The following is a 21,637-nucleotide window of genomic DNA, read 5'->3' on the forward strand; positions in this document are numbered from 1 at the left end:
GCCAGAAAGAGCAGGAGCGCCCCTTCCTCCTGCCATGTCCCTGCAGCACCTTCTACCAGAAAGGCTCAACATGGTGGCACTGTAAGCTTCAGAGGAATTCTGCGCATTATCACACCGCATGTAGTAAAGGATTAATTTGGAGCTGAGAGGCAATACCTTGAAAACTGGCACAGGGAACTTCATCTCTGAGTCTCTAATTCATCCATTCATGTACTGATGCTCCCTGGACAATTCCTTCTAATTTCTGCCCTGGTCCGATGCTGCCATCCCTCGGACAAAATCATTTTCTAATAAGGTTTGAGTTCATCGCTAAAATAACAGTGACTAAATCATATGGCTCTTTATATGTGAGGGTGCCCTCTTCTGACAAAGTTTAACATTATAGTCGCTGCAAAAGAGAAATGCTCCAATATCACAGAGCAGGTAATGAAGGTTGGATTTCAGTTGAGAGGTATTCATTGATAACTAGCACTACACAGAGACTGATTGTCCTGTTTGAGGATATTCAACCAGTTGAGGTCATCTCTGATTGCCAATTTGTTTTTTTATTTAATGTTTTTGTTATTGATAACAAAGTCTTTAGAAAATCTATCATTGCTTCCTTTGTGATGGTCATTTGGGCTTATTCCCGTGTCCACTCCATTCAAATAATCAGTTTAAACCAATTATGGATATGTAGCCTCTTTGCCAGAGATTGCTTCAGGGAAAGACAGGCTTGAACTAATTTTGGCCAATAAGATGAAAGGAGCCGGTGACTAGGGATTCTGGGGATGAAGAGGGTCAAGGTCTCTTCTCTGGACCTCCAGTCGGAAATGTTGCTCTATCGCTGCTGGGAACCAAGAGCTGGGAACCACCTTGTGATTATGTGGGAGGTCAGCTTAAGGGCAATGCCAACAAGAAGGGTAGAGCTGAGAGAAGAGCTGAGGAAGGAAGCCCTGATTATACCACACCTGAAACCTGCTGTTTCTGGACTTCCTGTTATGTGAGATAATAAATATCCTAATGACACAAGTCAGTTTGAGTCAAGGTTTCCAGTTACTTCCAACAGAAAGCATTGTAAATGATACAAATTCTCACTACACCTTATTCATACTTCTGCTATATTATTTGCTCTTCATCACCATTATTTATTTTGAGCTTATCTCCCCCAACTAGACTATAAGCTTCATGCCTTGGGCTTTTATCTTACTTGTCTTAATCTTTCTAGTTTCTAACAATATATGCATGGAAGGTCCTCAGTAAATACTTACTGATCATGTGGGTGCTTCTGCCTGTTGCATTCTGAGTACAGGGATTAAAAAACTTACCTGGAACACGAGTCATATATTTAGGAAACATAAAGCTGAAAGGAAACTACTGTATACTGCAATTAATACTCTGAAAACTGAATATATTTGGGAATAACCAGAATGAAAGATGCAACCCAAAACCAAGACCAGTTCTGTAGTGATCATGTGTTGGTCTACCCATACTCGCTTCCTGGTCACCTGGACACTAGCATATTTTTTTAAACTTTTCATTTTGAAATAATTTTAGGTTTATGGAAGAATCAACTACAAAATAGCAGAAAGAGTTCCCATGTATTCTTCACCCACCTTCCTCCAGTATTTTTTTTTAGATTTATTTTTATTTATTTCTCTTCCCTTCCCCCCTACACCCCCCCCCCCCATTGTCTGCTCTCTGTCCATTTGCTGTGTTTTCTTCTGTGTCCACTTGCATTCTTATCTGGCAGGCACCAGGAATCTGTCTCTTTTTGTTGCGTCATCTTGCTGCAATACCTTTCCATATGTGCGGCGCCACTCCTGGGTGGGCTTTTTTTTTTTTTCACATGGGGCAGCTCTCCTTGTGGGGCGCACTCCTTGCACATGGGTCACCCCTACCCAGGGGTCACCCCTGCATGGCACAGCACTCCTTGCGCATGGCAGCACTGCACATGGGCCAGCTCACCACAGGTGCCAGAAGGCCCTGGGCGCCAAACCCTGGACTTCCTATATGGTAGGCGGATGCTCTATCAATTGAACCATATCCACTTCCCACCTTCCTCCAGTATTAACATCTTATATAACCATGATACATTGATCAAAACTAACAAATTAACATTGGTATAATACAATTGCATAAACTACAGTCTTGATTTGAATTCCCCTTGTTTTTCCACAAATGTCCATTTTCTGTTCCAGGATTCAAATCCAGGATCCCACATTGCTTAATAGTTATGGCTCCTAATCCCCTGTCATGGTTTCTGTCTCTTTTATGACCTTGACCCTTTTGAAGACTATGGGTCAGATATTTTGTGAATGTCCCTCATTGTTTGCCTAGAGCTGTATTATACCTTTTCCTTCTTTTTTTATCTCTAAAGTTTTCTAGAAATGTTTGTTGTAATAACAATGTCTTATAAATGTAGGGCACTTCATGGTTTACAAACCAACGTCAGTACATTCCTTTGGTGATTCTCACCATCACCTGGAGAAGTGACTCAGAGAGGGCATGTCTTCCCATGCACTCATGGAAAGATGTTATAAGGAGCAGGCTGAGGCACCCTGGTACCTGGTGTTCTGAAGTCTGGACATGAGGTCATGACTGGGCCAGGCCAAAGGGGAGCGAGCTCTAGTTTTGTCTTTGCCACTTAACTACAGTGTGACCTTCAGCTTGTGCGTTAACCTCAGAGGGTCAGATTCCTTACTTCCAGAGGTCTGACTGATTTCTAAATTCCCTTTCGGTTCTAAAATCCTCAGTGATCTGTGTATTTCATCTACCCTGCTAATAACTGCATTCTGACACTAAGCATTACTAGCTAATGAAAAACCCAAATTTTGCCCTTCAGAGATAGATTTTTACTGCACTTTCCTATTACCCAGGAGTGCATAGTTAGACAAAGAAAGCGAAAAAACCCTTGACCCCTGCCTTTCTCTGGGCAAAGCTCAATCCAAAAAATTGATCAGGTATATTTTGCACCAACTTTTAACCCTTCAGCTCAAGGTACTTCTTGGCAAATTCACTTCTTGGGGAGCTACAGTTTTTGTTACAAGAAAACCAAGGCTCGTTGGCGACAGCACAAGAGATGAATAAACCAGTAATACACTATTTTCAGACTAGGTTACGACCACAGAATTTAGCCGGGTCTGTGGATGACATCGGGATGCCAGACATAGTTGGGGAGGAGGAAAGAAAAATTAAAGGGGGGAGGACAAGTAGAGGGAGAAGTGCACAAGAAAAACATAAGCACAAGCAAAAATAAGTCCATTCATTCCTGAATATTTATTGGGCACTTGCTGTGTACCTAGCTTGGTGCGAAATCCTGAAGATACAAACAAGAGTTGGGCATGGACCTTGTTATCAGGAACTTACAGCCTACTTAAGGAAAAAGCAAGAAACTAATAATTATTTAATCATAATTCTAACAAGTACTTTAAAAAAAATAAAGCATGCAGAACACCAAATTATCACAAGTCAGGAGGGCGGGATTCTCAAGCTAAGGGCCAGAATACTCCATGAACTAGTGGCATACTGGCTTGCTCTGGGTCTGTCCAGGCACAAGGACTCTGAGCTCTTGAAAGGGGTTTGCTGCTGTCAGTGAACTTGGTTAATGTATAACAAGGACAGGCCCTGCCCCTAGGTCCATGCCTCCAGATCTCAGAGAAGAGTAAGAATCTGCCTGGTTGCTCCCAAATTCAACTGAGGGGCTTTGCAAAGCTTGGAGCAGCTGTTGGGAGCCCAGTGTCAAAACTGTTGTGTGTCTCAATGCTTGGAGTCAGTGATTAACAAGTAGGCCAAGGAAATGTGGTCATTGACAACTGTACGAGGCTCGTCTCTAGAAACATCTGAACAAAAAGAGAGCTGGCCAGGTGTGAGGTCAGTGGGTTTCTGTGGACTGCCATCTTGCAAGCTGGGTATGTCCTTTGGGTTCTGCCCTCCTGTTGTAGTCAGTGAAAGACAACAGTCCTGTGGAAGCGCTATGGCCTTCCTGCCCCTGTCTGGACTTGATCCTGACTGGCTGGTGAGAGTCGTCTTACCATCACCATTCCTCGCCCCTTTCCATGCATTTACTAATCAAACAATGTTCACAGAGGCCTATGTGCCAAGACTTGCACCAGTGAAGATATCACAGCACTGCAAAAGACAAGGACCTCACTGTCTAATTCACAAGTTCATGCCACTGTTAGTATCTCAGTAGTTTTTCATAGCATCCCTAGGCCAAAAGAAATACCTGTCAGTTCCCTTTATTAAACAGGTAGGTCCAAAGAACTTAAGTATTTATGTCCTAACAACTTAATAGTTGTTTGAAAACATAATGCCTATAAATCACAAGAAAATACTTTTATTTCAGGGAAGCAGATGTGGCTCAAATGATTGAGTCCCGTCTACCACATGGGAGAGCCCTGGTTCTGTTTCCATGCCTCCTAAAGAAGGCGGCAAGCTGGCACAGTGGGCAGGCGTGGGGAGCTGACACAAGAGACATAAGAAGAAAACAGTAATGGGAGACACAACAAAGCAGGGAGCAGAGGTTCCCGGTGCCTCCTAGAGAAGATGAGCAAGACAGTGAGCCAACGTGACGGGCAGGCATGGCAAGCTGATACAACAAAAGAGACAAGAAGAAAAACAATGAGATACACAACAAAATCAGGGAACGGGGGTGGATCCAGTGATTAGGCACTCTTTCCACACTGGAGGTCCTGGGTTCGGTTCCGATGCCTCCTAAAGAAACAAGGAAGATGAACAGACACAAGTTCAAACAACGAAGGGGTGGGGAGAAATAAATGAAATAAATCTTTAAAAAAAAACACTTTTATTTCATTCTTAAATAATTACAGTTACTTACTAATGTGCACCACACAACTGTTTTTTTTTTTTAAGATTTGAGTTTTATTTTTTTGTTTTTCCCCCCTGAGATGGCTCCCTCATCAGTTTGCTCATTGTGGTTCTTTTTTTTTTTTTTTTGGCTCGTTATCTGCTCATTTTTGCTCAGACTGCTCATTGTGTTTTCTTTCTCTCCATGTCTGCCTGTTGTTTGTTTGCCTTTTTTAGGAGGCACCAGGAACCAAACCTGAAACCTCTGTGGGAGGCAGGTACCCAACTGCCTGAGCCACATCCACTCCGCAACTCACAACTTTGGAAACCTTGGAATCAGATTGGACACTGCTTCACCACCCCACTTCCTCTTCACTATTGTCATCTGGTTCTAGCTCCTTACGACAACCCAGCTTGGCAAAGATATGATGTCCTTCCAAAGAAATGTAGTGCAGTCTACTGCTCACATGCAAGATGTCTGACAGAACACCCTGTTTTCCTCAAACACTTAAAACATCCTGCTGCACCCCTGTGAGTTCACTGTGGCATTCCAGGGTAGGTAGGGGCACAGACGGGAATCTTGATTTATTAATAGAAACTGTATGCTTAAAGTTTTCTAAACCCACTTCAGGACCTGTCAAACTGGGATTATTTCAATGTGTTCAATAAAGTACAAGTCTTCAGTCTTCACACAGTTGAAAGCCAGGGGTCTGTGAACCCTACTGTAAAAAATGCACTATAGTTAAAAATACAATTATAAAAATGGTCTTTCACGAATTATAACAAATGTACCACAATAATGCAAGGTGTTAATAATAGAGTGGTATATGGGAACTCTGTTTTTTAAAAAAAGTAAATGAGGGAAACGGACTTGGCCCAGTGGTTAGGGCATCCCTCTACCACATGGGAGGTCCGCAGTTTAAACCCCGGGCCTCCTTGACCCGTGTGGAGCTGGCCCATGCGCAGTGCTGATGCGCTCAAGGAGTGCCCTGCCACGCAGGGGTGTCCGCGGCGTAGGGGAGCCCCGCGCAAGGAGTGCTCCCCGTAAGGAGAGCCGCCCAGCGAGAAAGAAAGTGCAGCCTGCCCAGGAATGGCGCGCCCACACTTCCCCTGCCGCTGACGACAACAGAAGCGACAACAGAAGCGGATAAAGAAACAAGACGCAGCAAATAGACACCAAGAACAGACAAGGGGGGGGGGGGGATTTAAATAAATTAATAAATCTTTAAAAAAAAAAAAAAGGTAAATGATATATATATATTTTTAAGACTACCTAGTACATGGTGCCACTTCTACAAACTGATTGTCAACCCGTCTAACTCCACTGTCCTCAGCCCTGCTAATCTATCTCTCTCTCACACACACACACACAGGTGGGTAACCTCAGGAGAGGGGTCTAATCAAAAGCCTTATCTAGAAACGCTCTGGAAATGACAAGAACTCTTGGAACACCCCCAGAATAGTAAACAATAGTTTATTATTCCCATTGTTAAAAAGAGCGGAACTGAGGGAATTTTCTCAAAGTTTGAAAATGTTCCATATTTTGATAGGGGTGTGAATGACAGGGACGGATAATCAGGTAAAACTCATCTATCTACGGAGAGCTGTGTGATCAAGTAGAGTCAAACGTTAGCGGTAGACGCTAGCTGGTGGGTATACGGGTGTTCGTTATTTCTTTCAACCTCTCTACGTTTGAAAAAAAAATCCATTATAAAATGTTGGAAAAATTAAACCGAACTCTACACTTTAGGTCTGTTCATTACACTATATGTAAATGATATCTAAATATATATATATATATCAGAGCTGAGCAGGGGGTGGGTTAAAAACGAAATGAAAAACAATCATCCTATTGGATAACAGACGTGAGTGTCCTGGGTAGAACATTTCCGCTCGGTAACTCCGGTTCTCCTGAGTAGATAAGGACCAGCCTCGGTCCAGGCGACTCTGGAGTTTGTTTCTTCTTCAAAGACGGCTTTTCGCGCCCCCGAGTGGGAAACAGACGCGCGGTCTGCGGCTTCCAGGGCAGCTGGGCCCGCGGGCGCGCTCCTCGGGGCCGCCCGGGGCGCCTGGCGCAGCGCGCGCGGCTCTGCCCGGGGACCCGCCCACTGGGCCCGCCCCTCCGCCCGCCCCGCCCCGCGGGCCGCCCCGACCCCGCCGGCCCGCCGCGGTCCCGCTCTTCCTCGGGCGCCCCTGCCGGCCGCGGGCCGCTCGGTCGCAGGCGCGATGGCCGCCCCGGTCACGCGGCAGGTCAGCGGCCGCGCAGCCGCGGCCCCGAGCGGCCCCGAGCGCGGGCAGCCCCTGCCTGCCGCGGTGGCCGAGCTGCCCGTGCTGGACGCCTCCGGGCAGCGGCTGCCGTTCGGCTCGCTGTTCCGTGAGCGCCGCGCGGTCGTGGTGTTCGTGCGGGTGAGCGCGGGCGGCGGGGCGCGGGGGTCGACGCCCGCGGGGAGGGCAGGCGGGGCAGGCCCGCGCGGCCTCGGCTCGGGGCGCACGTCGGGTCCCTCGGGGGCTCGGGCGGGAGATCGAGGCGCCGCTGGGCCGCTTTGCCGGTCCGCTAGGGGCTTCCGGAATGGGAGCTGCTCGTCTCGTTTCCTCTAACGCCAAAGAAAAAGCAGCCGGCCTCGCCAAGGCCATTTTCCCTGCCAGAGGAGCGGCAGTGCCGGGGACTGGGAGCAGCCCGATTTTAATGCAAATTGGGCGCCTTTGACACCTTCCCACCCCCCACCCGCCTCTCCCCCGCGCCACGCAGAACGAAATACTTGGTCCCTTCTGGTCCTGGAGGATGTTACGTTGCTAACCTCTCCTTTCTGCCCTGTCCTGGGATTCCAGCATTTCCTGTGTTATATTTGCAAGGAATACGTAGAAGATCTGGCCAAGATCCCCAAGAGTTCTTTACAAGTAAGTCTCCGAGAGTGAACGGCCTCGGGACCACTTTAGGGTGATCTGAAAGCCACCTGTCATTTATAAAAGGGCAGTGGGGGTGTGTGGAGTACGCATACACCCACAAACCCACATTTTCAATTCTCTCACCTCTCCAAAACTTCCAAAAAGGAGACACCTCAGCGATCTACTTCTGTCCTAATTTATCCATGACTGCCTGCTTGGGAACGTACTAATCTTGATAATCACTTTGATGTTACTTATTTGCTCTTATTCTCAAATACTGAATGATAGTGATCAAAAACATAAGTTCTGGAAATTACTGATAAATTTTTCCTTTTATTTCTTTTATTACACTCCAAATATTTGTTTATAGGAAATGCTACTATAGCTTAAAAGTGAAAAATAGTTTTTGTTAATAGGATGGATAGCCTTTATTCCTGTGAAAACCAAGTGCATATGTTTTTCTTCAGACACATACATAGGTTTATCTCCAGGTGAGCTTTTAAGTGAAGGTATCGGGCAGCCTTTGTAAATCTAAGATCTGTATCCAGCAGATCATATCAATTGGAATGTAAAAAAGTAAAACTCTCTGAGTAAATAACCCAACTTTAATAGCTTTTCTCTTTTTTTAATGTATATTTTTGGGGGAGTGTAGAGAATTATTAATTAAATCATTTTGAAATTCTGACTTGGCAAAAGAATTACCTGAATTAATTGAACATTTTAGCATATATTTCTTTGCTCTGGCTCATACAAATTTGCTGTTCTGTTCTTTTAGAAACCTATAGGTGGCATTAGAATGGAATAAAAGAGTTGGATTAGGGGAAATTGTGTAAAACATATATCATCCCTAATAATATGTACATGTCCTTTTTTTCCCCAAAGGAAGCAGATGTCACCCTTATAGTGATTGGACAATCGTCCTACCATCATATTGAGGTAAATATCTAGCAGATCGGGAACCTAACATTAAATCTCTTCCAGATATAAAAATTTTATTATTTGAGTCATTAATTGTAGATAAAATTTACTATAATTACATTAGATTATTGTTACTTTTCTCTCATTTGTTCCTATAAAAATCCCAGCTATTGTCTTTCCATAGCCTTTCTGCAAACTGACTGGGTATTCTTATGAAATCTATGTTGATCCTGAGAGAGAAATTTATAAAAGACTGGGAATGAAAAGAGGTGAAGAAATTGCTGCCTCAGGTAAGACTTGACATGTGTTAAGTAGAAAAGCTGATGGTGTATTTTCATGTTTGCGAATATACATATAGGGGAGCACATTCATAACTCAAGTTTTTTTTTTTATGATTCTAGTAAGTGGTCTAGACAGATATACCAGATTCTAAAAGAGTCCAATTCTTCAGTGTAATGACACAGAAGCCTGTTGCGAAGTACTATTACAATGAAAAAAATTTGCAGAGCAGTGTTTTCAGTATGATTCCATTTTTGTGGAAACAAAAACTTTTCATAAACAAAGATCTATAGTATATACATATGGACGTGTGTGTGTATGTATGTAATAATGAAGGTTTTAAAACATTGTGTTTACCTCAAGGGAAGGGATGGAAGTGAGAAAAATGACATTTGTGTTTATTTTTTTATATTTTACCTCTGTAATTAAGAGAAAAATATTAAATCCATATATTTTATTACCTCAACCCCATGGCTTTCTTTGTTCTCTAAATGATGAAATCCTAGTTATCCTTTGAAGCCTAAGTCAAATGTGATCTTAATAGCTCTTTAGCAAAAGTAATTGCTTCCTTCATTGTACTTGAATAGCACCTTATACTTAATCTTTATTATAGCACTTAAGGTGGCCCTGTAGTATAGTTAAAGAGTTGAATGTTTTATTCATCTTTATATAGTTTGCATTCCCTACCATTAGCACAATTCCTCGTAATCAATAGACCATAATAAACCTTAGTTGAACTGTTTATGTGTGCTTTAGGTGGAGAGAACTTGGTTTCTGAGATGCCAGGTAAGAGAACTCAAGGCAAACTCAAATCATTCATTCCCCATAAGTGTTATTGAGCTCTGCTCTGTGAAACCCACTGTAATGGATGCTCCCCTACAGAGAGTGATAAAAGACACAGCTCCTGCCATCCAGAAGCTCATAATCTGTTCTGGGAGACAGAAGCAAACAAATGATTACAGTGTGGTTTGGGATTATAATAGAGGAGAGAATGTGTTAAGAATAATTGTGCTAGGAAGATGAGGGAAGAGAAGGTCTGTACAGATTTTTTGGTTTTTTTTCAAACTCACCCTTAAAAGAGTTGGCTGGGTGATGATAAGGTTAGAGAAGGGTGACAGAAAGTAGCTTGTACAAAAGCACAGGCACAGGAAAAGACGTGACTCATTGCAGATAGTGTCTCTGGCTGGAGGCTGGGAGCCAGTTGGAGAATTAGTGTGAACTGACAGATTGTAGCTGATTCATATCAAGTCTGATGTGACATGCTAAAGAGTTTGGATTTATTCTGAAGACGGTGATGGAGTCATGCAAGTGTTTGAAGCAGAAAAGTGATGGAATCACATACCCATTGTGGAGGAGGAATTAGAGCAGGCCAAACCCAAGCAGTGATATTTGTGACAAGGTCGAGGTAAAAGGCTAGAAAGAAATAACAGGGCCTGAAGTGGGAATGGAGAGGAGGGGACAGATCTGGGACCTGTTTATGAGATAAAGTTGGCATGATCCCTTTACACGTTTGTTTGTTTTTTTTAATTCCCCCTTCTTTGTGGCTTTTTGTGTGCTGTCTGCTCTCTGTGTCCATTTGCTATGCGTTTCTCTGTGTCTGTGTTTTATTTTATTTCCCCCTCCCCCTTGCAACTTGGCCTGCTGTCTGCTCTCTGTGTCCATTCGCTGCACGCTCTTCTATGTTTTTGGGTTTTTTTGCTTGTCTCCCTTTTTTGTTGGGTCACCTTGCTGAGTCGGCTCTACGCAGTGCTTCCAGGCCAGGTGGCTCTCTGTGGCATGTGGGTGAGCCCACCTCCACAAGGAGGCCCCAGGATGTGAACCCAGGGCCTCAGATATGGTAGACAGGAGCCCAACTGATTGAGCCACAGCTGCTTCCCTACACATGTTTTTAAGGTAGGCAGCTGTCTTAGTTTGTCATAGGCTGCCAATGCAATATACCAGAAATGTGTTGGTTTTTCTAAAGGGAATTTATTTGGGGTAAAAACTAAGTTTCAAGACTGTGAAATATCCCAATCAAGACTCCATCTGAGGGAAGCAGATGTGGCTCAACAGATAGAGCGTCTGCCTACCACCTGGGAGGTCCAGGGTTCAAACCTCGGGCCTCCTGACCCATGTGGTGAGCTGGCCCACGCACAGTGCTGATGCACACAAGGAGTGCCATGCCACGCAGGGGTGTCCCCTGCACAGGGGAGCTCCATGCGCAAGGAGTGTGCCCCGTAAGGAGAGCCGCCCCAAACAAAAAAGGAGCAGCCTGCCCAGGAGTGGTGCCACACACACGGCGAGCTGAGCAGCAAGATAATGCAACAAAAAGAGACACAGATGCCTGGTGCCATTGACAAGAATACAGGTGGACGCAGAAGAACACACAGTGAATAGACACAGAGAGCAGACAACTGGCAGGGGAGGGGAGAGAAATAAAAAATAAATCTTAAAAAAAAAAAAAAAAGAAGGAATCACTGCCCATTGGAGAAACTTTTTTCTCTGGCAGAAAATGATCTGGACTATTAATGCTTCTTCCTTCAAAGCAGTGGTTCACAGCTGGAGGTGGTTTATTCTCTAGTGAATATTTGGCAATGTCTGGAGACATTTTTGGTTGTCCCATGAGGGTGGTGGTGTATGTGCTATTGGAATCTCGTGGGTTGAGGCCAGGGATGCTGCTAAACATCCTACAATGCACAGGACCAATAAATACCTGGCCCAAATGTCAGTAGGGAATGGTTGAGAAACCCTGCATAAGTAAAAAAAAAAAAAAAAAAAAGAAGAAAGTAAGATGACTCAAAAAGGAGAATAATTTATAGAGATACTAACATCTTAAAATCTTACTGAAAGGAAAACCAGCAAGATGGAGGCAGAGTAAGGAGCTCCTAGAATCAGCTCCAGCTGCAGGGCGCTTGGTAAACACCCAGAGCTATCTGGAGCTAGCTGAAGCATCTGTTCAGGGGTTCCAGGAGACCAGAAGAGCATCCTGCAACATACTTGAAGGAATGAAAGAAGAGTGCTCTTCTGCAGAGAAGATTCTTAAGTAGAGTGCTCTATGTCACAGAGACCAGTACCCATCCTCCACTGAAGGCACAAGCCACCTTGGGAGCTGTTCTGCGGTTGGAACTGAAAGCTCCATTTCCCAAAAAAGAGGGAGGAAGAGACAACTGGGCACCAGTTTCAGCTACTAATGAGTAAATTCAGCGGGCTAAAGTATAACCCTAAGAACAGCTAAAGTATGAACCCATCCAAGTTAGAAAGAGGCCGGTAGCCACCATTTGACTCTGCCCCCAGCCTGAGGGTAAGCCGGGCTGACCGAAAATCACAGTGACAGTAAGAACCAGTTTCTTTCACCCAGATCAGCCTGCAGCCTTAGCTTAGGCTTCAGTTCTACCTCTGGCAGGGAGGAGGTTGGCAGGCCCTGCACCAGCCTATCTGGGTAACTGCAGGTACATTTGCCTGCATGGACTGAATAATTGGAAGTCTATTGGGGCAACTGCCATCATCTTGGACCCACACTGCATAGATTGTCCCAAAGCAGGGGAGAAAGGAGTGTGAAGCTTCATCAGTCTCTCTGGACAACTACAGTCTAGACCTAAATGACTTGGATTACTACACACAGCTGTGACTCTGTCCCTACCCCTGGCAAAGGAGAAAGTTGGGAGAAGCTTCATTGGTCCCTGGGGCAATGAGGGCAGCTTGAGCCTCCACAGCTTATAGCACCAATTACATCCTTGGCTCCTACTGCACAACCAACAAGGGAGAAAGGGCAGGAAGCCCTAAACTAAAAAGAAAAATTGCACCCAGAATAAATACTCTAGTAAGTCAGATGCCAAGACACCAACAAAAAATTACAATCCACACCAAGAAACGGAAGCTTTGGACCAGTTAAAGGAACAAGCTGGATGACATAAAGGAATTGAGACAACTAATCATAGATGTTCAAACAAATCTCCTTAGTAAATTCAATGAGATGTCTAAAGAGATTAAGGATAATAAGAAGACATTGGATGAGCACAAAGAAGAATTTGAAAACATACATAGAAAGAGCAGACCTTATGGGAATTAAAGGTGCAATAATTGAAATTTAAAAAAAAAAACATTGTAATCACATAATAGCATATTTGAAGAGGGAGAAGAAAGGATTAGTGAGCTTGAAGAAATGGCCTCTGAAAGTGAACAGATGAATAAAAGAATGGAAAAAATTGAACAAGGCCTCAGGGAACTAAATGACAGCAAAAGATGTGCAAACATACATGTCATGGATGTCCCAGAAGGAGAAGAGAAGGCAAAAGAGGAAGAAGGGATATTTGAAGAAATAGTGGTGGAAAATTTCCCAACCCTATTGAAGGACATAGATATCCATGTCCAAGAAGCACAATGTATTCCCATCCAAAAAAATCCAAATAGACCAACTCTGAGACACATGCTAATCAGAATGCAAATGCCAGAGACAAAGGGAGAATTCTGAGAAAAGCAATGCATAACATATGAGGGATACCCAGTAAGATTAAGTGCTGATTTCTCACCAGAAACCATGGAGGCAAGAAGACAGTGGTATAATATATTTAAGATACTACAAGAGAAAAACTTCAGCCAAGAATCTTACATGCATCAAGATTGTCTTTCAAAAATGAGAGCAAGATTAGAATATTCACAGATAAACAAAAAGTGAGAGAATTTCTAACCAAGAGACCAGATGTTCAGGAAATACTAAAGGTGTGCTAGAGCCTGAAAAGAAAAGACAGGAGAGAGAGGCCTAGAAGAGAGTCTGGAAATAAAGAGTATATCAATTAAAGTAAGTAAAAAATGTCAAAAGAGTGGTGAAAATAAAATATGACAGATAAAACTCAAATAGTCAGGAATAAACTTAACCAACAATGTAAAGCACTTGTATTCAGAAAACTGCAACTCAGTGTTAAAAGTAATCAAAAAAGTCCTAAATAACTGGAAGAAAATTCCATGCTCATGAATCAGAAGACTAAATATCACTAAGATGTCAATTCTACTCAAATTGATATACAGATTCAATGTGATCCCAATAAAATTTCCACCAGCACTTTTTTAAAAAATTGAGAACATGATTATCAAATTTATTTGGAAGGGTCAGGGATCCTGAATAGCCAGGAACATCTTAAAAAGGAAAAACAAACACTTATCTCTAGACTTTAAATTGTATTACCTAGCTACAGTTGTAAAAACAGCATGGTCCTGGCATAAAGACAGAAACATAGACCAATGGAACCAAATTGATGATTCAGAAACAGACCCTCACATTTATGCTCAAGTGATTTTTGACTAGCCTGTCAAACCCACACAGCTCAGGCAGAACAGTCCTTTTAACAAATAGTGCTGAAAGAACTGGATATCCATAGCCAAAAGAAGGAAGGAGGACCCCTGTCTCACACCTTATCCAAAAATTAACTCAAAATGGATTTAAAAAACTAAAAAGCAATAGCCATAAAGCTTCTATAAGAAATTATAGGAAAATATCTTCAGTCCTGGTGGTAGGTGGTGGATTCTTGAAGGAGATAAGAGGAGGACTGAAATGGATTACTGGTGTTTAATGTATGTAGAAGTTTTAATTAGCTTTACTGTAAAAGTGTGGAAATGTATAGAGTGGATGGTAACAAATAGTAACAGGTGGTTTATAAATGGGTATGTGGCTGGAAATGGTAGTCTAGGTATGTAAATGCCAATTACAGAATGTTAGAGAATAATCTAGGAACTGAATAGCACAGTAAACTAAGAGGTGGATGAGAATTGTGGTTGATGGTACAGATGCAAGAGTGCCCTTTGGGGAAACGGACTTTGGCCCAGTGGTTAGGGCGTCCGTCTACCATATGGGAGGTCCGCGGTTCAAACCCCGGGCCTCCTTGACCCATGTGGAGCTGGCCATGCGCAGTGCTGATGCGCGCAAGGAGCGCCGTGCCACGCAAGGGTGTCCCCCGCGCGGGGGAGCCCCACGCACAAGGAGTGCGCCCGTGAGGAAAGCCGCCCAGCGTGAAAAGAAAGAGCAGCCTGCCGAGGAATGGCGCCGCCCACACTTCCCGTGCCGCTGACGACAACAGAAGCGGACAAAGAAACAAGACACAGCAAATAGACACCAAGAACAGACAACCAGGGGAGGGGGGAAATTAAATAAATAAAATAAATCTTTAAAAAAAAAAAAAAAAAAGAGTGTCCTTTGTGAGCTAGAGCAAATTTATATCACTGTTGCAGAGTGGTGGGAATGTGGAGAAACATGGGAAAGATACAACCAAAGTGACCTATGGACTGTGGTTAGCAGTAATAATATAATATTCTTACATCTATGCCAAAGATGTACTGTGTTAATAATGGGGCAGTATGGAAAATGTGTGCCAAATGTACACTATGGATGTGGTAACAATCAGATAATATTATCTTATATGTAACAAGTGTTCCACCACTGTGTGGTGTGTTGATAGAGGGGTGTTGTTTGGTAATTCTGCACAAATACATGATTGTTTTATAAGTTTATAACTTCTGTCATAAAAAATATTTTTTAAAAATAATAATATGGTGGAATGGGGAGAAAATACACCAAATATAAGATAAGGATTATAATTAGGAGTAAGATTTTGACAATATTCTTTCATAATTTGTAACAAACATCTCAGGACAATGCAAGGTGATGGTGGAGGATTGATGTATGGGACCCCTGTATGATGTTATGCATATTTGCTTTGTAAGTTCACAACTTTTACTATACACTTATTGTTCATGTATGTTCATATATACATGATATAAACATAATAATAGGGTGGGTTGGGGGAAAATACTTTGTTTGGTAGTGATGTTTTGACAATGCTCTTTAATCATAAGTTAAAAATGTTTAGCAACAATGCAAGGTGTTGGTGGTGGGGTGAGGTATGAGAGTCCTGTGTGATGTTATATATGTTTGTAAGTTAACTATTACTATTAATGTGTATTACAATATTACTTATTGTTTATGTGTTCCTATATAAGTGATATAAAAAATAATAATAATAGGGTGGGTTGGGGGGAAAACACACCAAGTGTAAGTTACTTTGATTAGTAGTAGTATTTTGAGGATGCTCTTTAATTATTAGTTAAAAATGTTTCACAATAATGCAAGGTATTGGTGGTAGGTTGAGTTATGAGAGTCCTGTGTGATGTTATGTATGTTTGATTTGTAAGTTCATAAATATTACTGTGCATTTATTGTTTATGTATGAGTGATATACTTCAATAAATTTTTTAAAAATCTTACTGAGTATAAAATGATAACATCTAAAGACAATTCCCAATATTTCAGGACAGAGCCCCCATGTAAAGTCAAACATACTTTCAGGAAGCATTCGGAGCCTGTGGAGGGCAGTGACTGGCCCTCTTTTTGATTTTCAAGGAGACCCCGCTCAGCAAGGCGGAACCCTCATTTTAGGTCCAGGTAAGCATCAAAGCGCAGATTCAGCAGTACATTTGCTGTGCCTTTTATTTTATTTTATTTTTTTTTTGAGAGCAAAGTTTTTTATTTGTTCATTTCTTGCATTTGAAATATTCTTTGATGACATCCTTGACTTGAGTTTCTTTGCCATAGTCCTTAACAACCGCACAACTGCAACTGACCACTTTGTAGGGTCTTCCCTCTCTGTGCTGTGCCCTTCAGATGTCCAGAGGCCACCAACTTTCATCACAAAATAGCTACCCTAAGAAAATGGGGACCTTAATATTATAATAATCAGGATGTTGTAATTTCAGGGAGAACGGGGCTTCCTTTTTTATTTTCAAAGACTTCTCTGTATTCAGATGTCTATAATTAATGTAATATGCCTATCATTCCATGCCTGATTTTGGGTATTTGAGATAGGGGAAATCAAAAGTATGATTTTCTGTTCTCATGATTTATATATATGGTTATAACACTTTTTTGAAAAGTTCAGTGGAGGTGAGAAAAAATAAAGGAGAATCATCAAGAATTTTTTCTTTTTTTTTTTTTTTTTTTGGTCAATAGAATATTATTTTTTTTTAAAACTTTTTATTTGGAAATAATTTCAAATAAATCATTTGGAAAAAATGGAAAAAAAAAAAAGTTGTAAAAATATTACAAACCCTATAAAGAGAACTCCAACAATCCCCTTCTCCCAGATGCCCAGATCTACCAATTTTAACATTTTTCCACCTTGCTGTATCTATCCATCCATCCATTTGAGAGCAGGTTGCATACATTATACTCCTTTTTATATAATACCTCCATGTACATTTCCCAACAAGGATATAACTACCTTAAGTGCAGTTATTAAGCTTCAAAAATTTAACATTGAAATAGTTTCCAATCCATATTCCAGTTTTTTCTTATGTCCCAATAATGTCCTTTTGAGTGTTTTTTTCTTCCATTCTTAGATCCAATCCAATATCGTGTATTGCATTTGCCATTATCTCTTTAGTTTTTTTAAAAATTGTGAAATCATACATACAACATAATTCTTTCCATCCCAACCTCTCCCAAGTATACTATCCAGTAGGATTAGTCACAATTCGGTGTTGCAGTTCCCTCTCTATCATCCATTATTGTAGCTCTCCCTTTACCCCAGACAAAACCCTACACTCAATTTGCATTAATGCCCCATTGTCCCTGCCTCCTACCCCTGTTAATCTGTCCTCTACTTTCTGTCTCTGTGAGTTTGCATATTCTTTGACATTTTCTTCCTGGTTACCATGGATCTTAACACTCTAAATCTATAACAATATTGTTTGCTTTGCTACTAATTTAACAACTTCAATAGCATATATAAACTATGATCCTGAATTCCTCCATCCATCCAATTTTATGTAGCTCTTGTTACAAATTACATATTTATATATTATAAGCCCCAAGCCGTTGATTTATCATTATATTTTATGCATTAAAGTAAAAAGAGGAGTTAAAATAAAAAGTACCATAATACTGGTAATTTCTTTTTCCCCTTGTCATTAGCTTCACTAGAGATCTTTATTTCTTCTTGTGGCTTTGATTTACTGTCTAGGGTCCTTTCCTTTCAACCACCAGAACTCCTTTTAGCTTGTAGGGCCAGTCTAATGGTGAAGAAGTCCCTTAGCTTTTATCAGGGAGAGTCTTAACTTCTCCCTCATTTTTGAAAATTAATTTTGCCTGATATAGAATTCTTGGTTGGCTATTTTTTGCTTTCAGCACTTTAGATGTGTCTTTCCACTGCCTTCTTGCCTTCATGGTTTCTGATGAGAGATTGGCACTTACTCTCCTTATGTGACACATTGGTTCTCTCTTGAGCTTTCAGAATTCTCTTATTATCTTTGACATTCAACAATTTGATTTTAACATGCCATAATGTGGGTCTGTTTGGCTTTATCCTGTTTGGAGTTATTTGAATATCTTGGATGTGTATAGTCCTGTCTTTCATTAAGTTTGGGAAGTGTTCAATCATTATTTCTTTAGTCTCTTTTCCCCTTTCTCTATTTCTTCTTGTTCTGGGACGCCCACAATGCATATATTGGTACGCGTGATGGTATCCCACAGGTTCCTTAGACTCTGTTCACTTTTCTTCATTCCTTTCTGCTTCTCAGACTAGATGATTTCACTTTTCTTCTGTAGGGCGATGAAGCCCTGACGAATCTCATTCTGCCATCTTGATTGGTGTTATTATCCTATTAAAACTAGGAGACTTGCTCAGTGTCAGAAAGCAAATCAGCATCAGGGACAGGAAATGAGACTCGACAGCTCATTCAGTAAGAATTACTATAAACTTCTTGGCTGTTTTACTGATCAGTTTGGATTGCTTGAAATTCCTTTGGCTTCATTCTGCTAACGGTGTTCAGTGTTACATCTCTACAGTGTTCAAGTACTGCCGGCATGGACAAACACATGCCAATAAGCTGGTTTTTCTTGGTTCTTCTTCCTCTTGAAAATTATCCACATTAGTGAACATTCCTTCTTGGAGTTACTGAATTAACATTTACTCTGATAAATTCCAGTTGTCTAAAATGAAGGCTTTAGAAGAATTTTGACCAAGTATTATGACTTTATGACTTTGTACAGCTGGAGCACAGGAACTAAAATCCTTCTCTTTATTAGATTTCCCTCCCCTCCCTCTCATGAGTTTACACCTGATAAAGATCAGCCAAAAAAGAAGCCTTGTTTTATGATTGTAATGAGTCCTGTAAATTAGCCCAGAATGAAATTGTGTCATATTTTTGGATGGCCTATTTTCATCCTCAGAACTGGAAGGAGGTCTTTTTTGGCTCCCTCATCTCCATATTTCTGATCATTGGGCCACACTTCATTTGTGTGACAATGCAGAGCCCAAGAAGAATTCCTTTGTGTGCAAAGTTGTGAACATACTTATTAGGGAGAATATTTTTATACTGAACTAGGGGATTAAAAAACTTCCTTTTCTAAGGGAAAGAACTAGGTGCACTTATTTGTACAAAATATCATAGTTAACCCAGTATTTCATTTTGCCTTGTTTGATAGTAAGCCAATTCATGATATTAAACCTAGTGATTATTTTAGACTACAAATAAATACAATGTATGAAACATGACTCTTATAATAGTTAAAGTACTATTTTAAAGTAAAATTCTGGTCTTAAGTCTAAGAATCAAAGTAAATAAAACCTATACTACAAATTGACTTATTTGAGCAGATAGAAAGATTGTAGACATCTAATTTTTCAGCCTCTTTTGGGCTATTTTATAATACAGCTAGCCTATTAAATCAATATTTGGGAGTAGATTTTAAGTGAGTGATTTATTCCATTACTGGATTTTAAGAAACAGATGTGATTTTCCTGCTTCTTCTATATTCTTCTTGTCTATTTCATAGGACATTTTATTTAATTATATTTAATAACACCTAACAAAAGGTTATAATTAAGAATCCTTCCCCTTGGAGCTCATAAAACATTAAGTATCATTCTTATTTAACTATAATCCATGTAATGCTTTATTACCATAATTAAAAATTATTATGCATTATATAGAGAATATAATATACTCCAGGTAATGAAGTTTTTCTCTTTGGCCTAATTAAAAGTTGGAAAGCTTCATTGATGTAGTAAGCAATAAATCTAATGAATAATATTTTATATGCCAACCTCAGCCTTTTATTGTTTCTCTCTTCTAGGTAATAACATTCATTTTATACACAGAGATAGGAATCGATTGGATCACAAGCCCATAAACTCTGTTCTACAGCTTGTAGGCGTTCAGCATGTGAACTTTACAAGCAGACCTTCAGTTATCCATGTGTGACTCCAGACAGAATCTCTTGCTTTCGATTGGACCCTGGGGAATATAACTTTAAATATTTGGAATGTGGCATCTTGTCTCACTTGCTGACCCTTCTAGTCTTCAAGGAGTTATGAAAACATGCAGGGATAATGTGGCAATCAAATTGCATGTTGAGAGGCTGTAAAGCTATATAAAGCTATAAAATTAAAAATAATGTTTTTTGGGGGTGTGTATAAGATCACCTTATGATATATCCATTCAACAAACTTTTTTGCCATTAAAATCATACATTTTTATAAGACCATTAAGGGCAAGCGAAAGCAACTCAAGACCATTTTATTCAGTGAAAAAGCAGGATATCAAATTGTATAAACAATATAATTCCATTTTATATGTATATGTTTATATTTTTATATGCTTAGGAAAAAATAATAAATACATCAGAATATTGTCTCTATATAGTAGGATTACAGAGTTTTTATTTACTTCTCCATATATTTCCATATTTCCAACTGCTCTATAACGAGCAAAATTAATGTTTTAGGCCACGAAAAGATTACTATAGTTACATGAAGAATATTTTCCTATATAACAAGCACGATGAAGTTGCAACGTAAATAGGCTGCAGTCCACGTTTTCATCCTGATTACTTTACTAAGAGAAAATGTGGCAAATAGAATACCTTTCAAATAGCCCATGTTCAAAGCATTTGTCATCACATACCCCCTATCAATTTCACTAGAATTTTTTTTTTGGTAAAAGAAAAAAATATTTGCTTTAGGTATTTAAGATATATATTTAAAATATCAGTGTGCTTTTTGAAAGGAAATTTAAAAATTTGTTTAAACTAGGAAACCTTTTTAATTTGAATGTACACTGGTTTGGTTGTACATGGCTAGACAGTTGCTCTGTCACCTCCAAATTGCTTTTATTAGAGGATTATTGTCATTATTTATTGTTCTAAAATTTAATACATTTTAATGTTGGAGGTGTCCCAGAAAATCTCATGAAATGTACAGCAAAATGAAAATATTGGTAATTATTGACAAGTATAATACTGTTTTGAACATAGAAAACTTTTATATAAAGCCTGTAAAGTTACACAGAAAATATATACTTAATGTCTCCAAATATTTGAATGTTGTTTTCATATGTATGTACATGGACAATTATGCTTATAACTAATAAAAATGAAATTTCTCATAAAATTTAAAATCAATCTACTTTGTGTTTTGTATGGTAAAAAAAGACTGGGTACCCCAATCCCTTTGCAGATTTTAGACTTAAATTTTCGCTTACACAGAATTACAGAATACTGTAATTTCCACTTACACAAAAATTTATAAGTGCACAGCACATTTCTAAGACACATAAATGTTACTATGTGGCTTCAGGGAGGTACAGTTACATAAATGCAGTGCAGTGATAAACTGCCTAACCAAACCAATGTAGAAACAAATGAAAAAACCAGCTCAGGGGAGCCAATATGGCCCAGTAGTTAAACACCAGCTTCCCACATACAAGGTTCCGGGTTCAATCCCTGGCCTCTAAAAAATGT

At 40.4% G+C, this 21,637-nt stretch overlaps 1 protein-coding gene across 1 annotated transcript; it reads left to right on the top strand.

Annotated features, from left to right (window-relative positions):
* The first annotated feature begins 6,972 nt into the window (after positions 1-6,972).
* PRXL2C (peroxiredoxin like 2C) lies at positions 6,973-21,294 on the top strand. The gene is made up of 6 exons (XM_004470952.4): positions 6,973-7,194; positions 7,618-7,686; positions 8,557-8,610; positions 8,777-8,882; positions 16,151-16,282; positions 19,973-21,294. Exons 1-6 carry the CDS (start codon positions 7,015-7,017, stop codon positions 20,098-20,100), a joined length of 669 nt encoding a protein of 222 aa, XP_004471009.2. The 5' UTR covers positions 6,973-7,014; the 3' UTR covers positions 20,101-21,294.
* The last annotated feature ends 343 nt before the right edge of the window (positions 21,295-21,637 follow it).

This window comes from Dasypus novemcinctus, chromosome 8, assembly GCF_030445035.2.
Source record: "Dasypus novemcinctus isolate mDasNov1 chromosome 8, mDasNov1.1.hap2, whole genome shotgun sequence".
Lineage (NCBI taxonomy): Eukaryota > Metazoa > Chordata > Mammalia > Cingulata > Dasypodidae > Dasypus > Dasypus novemcinctus.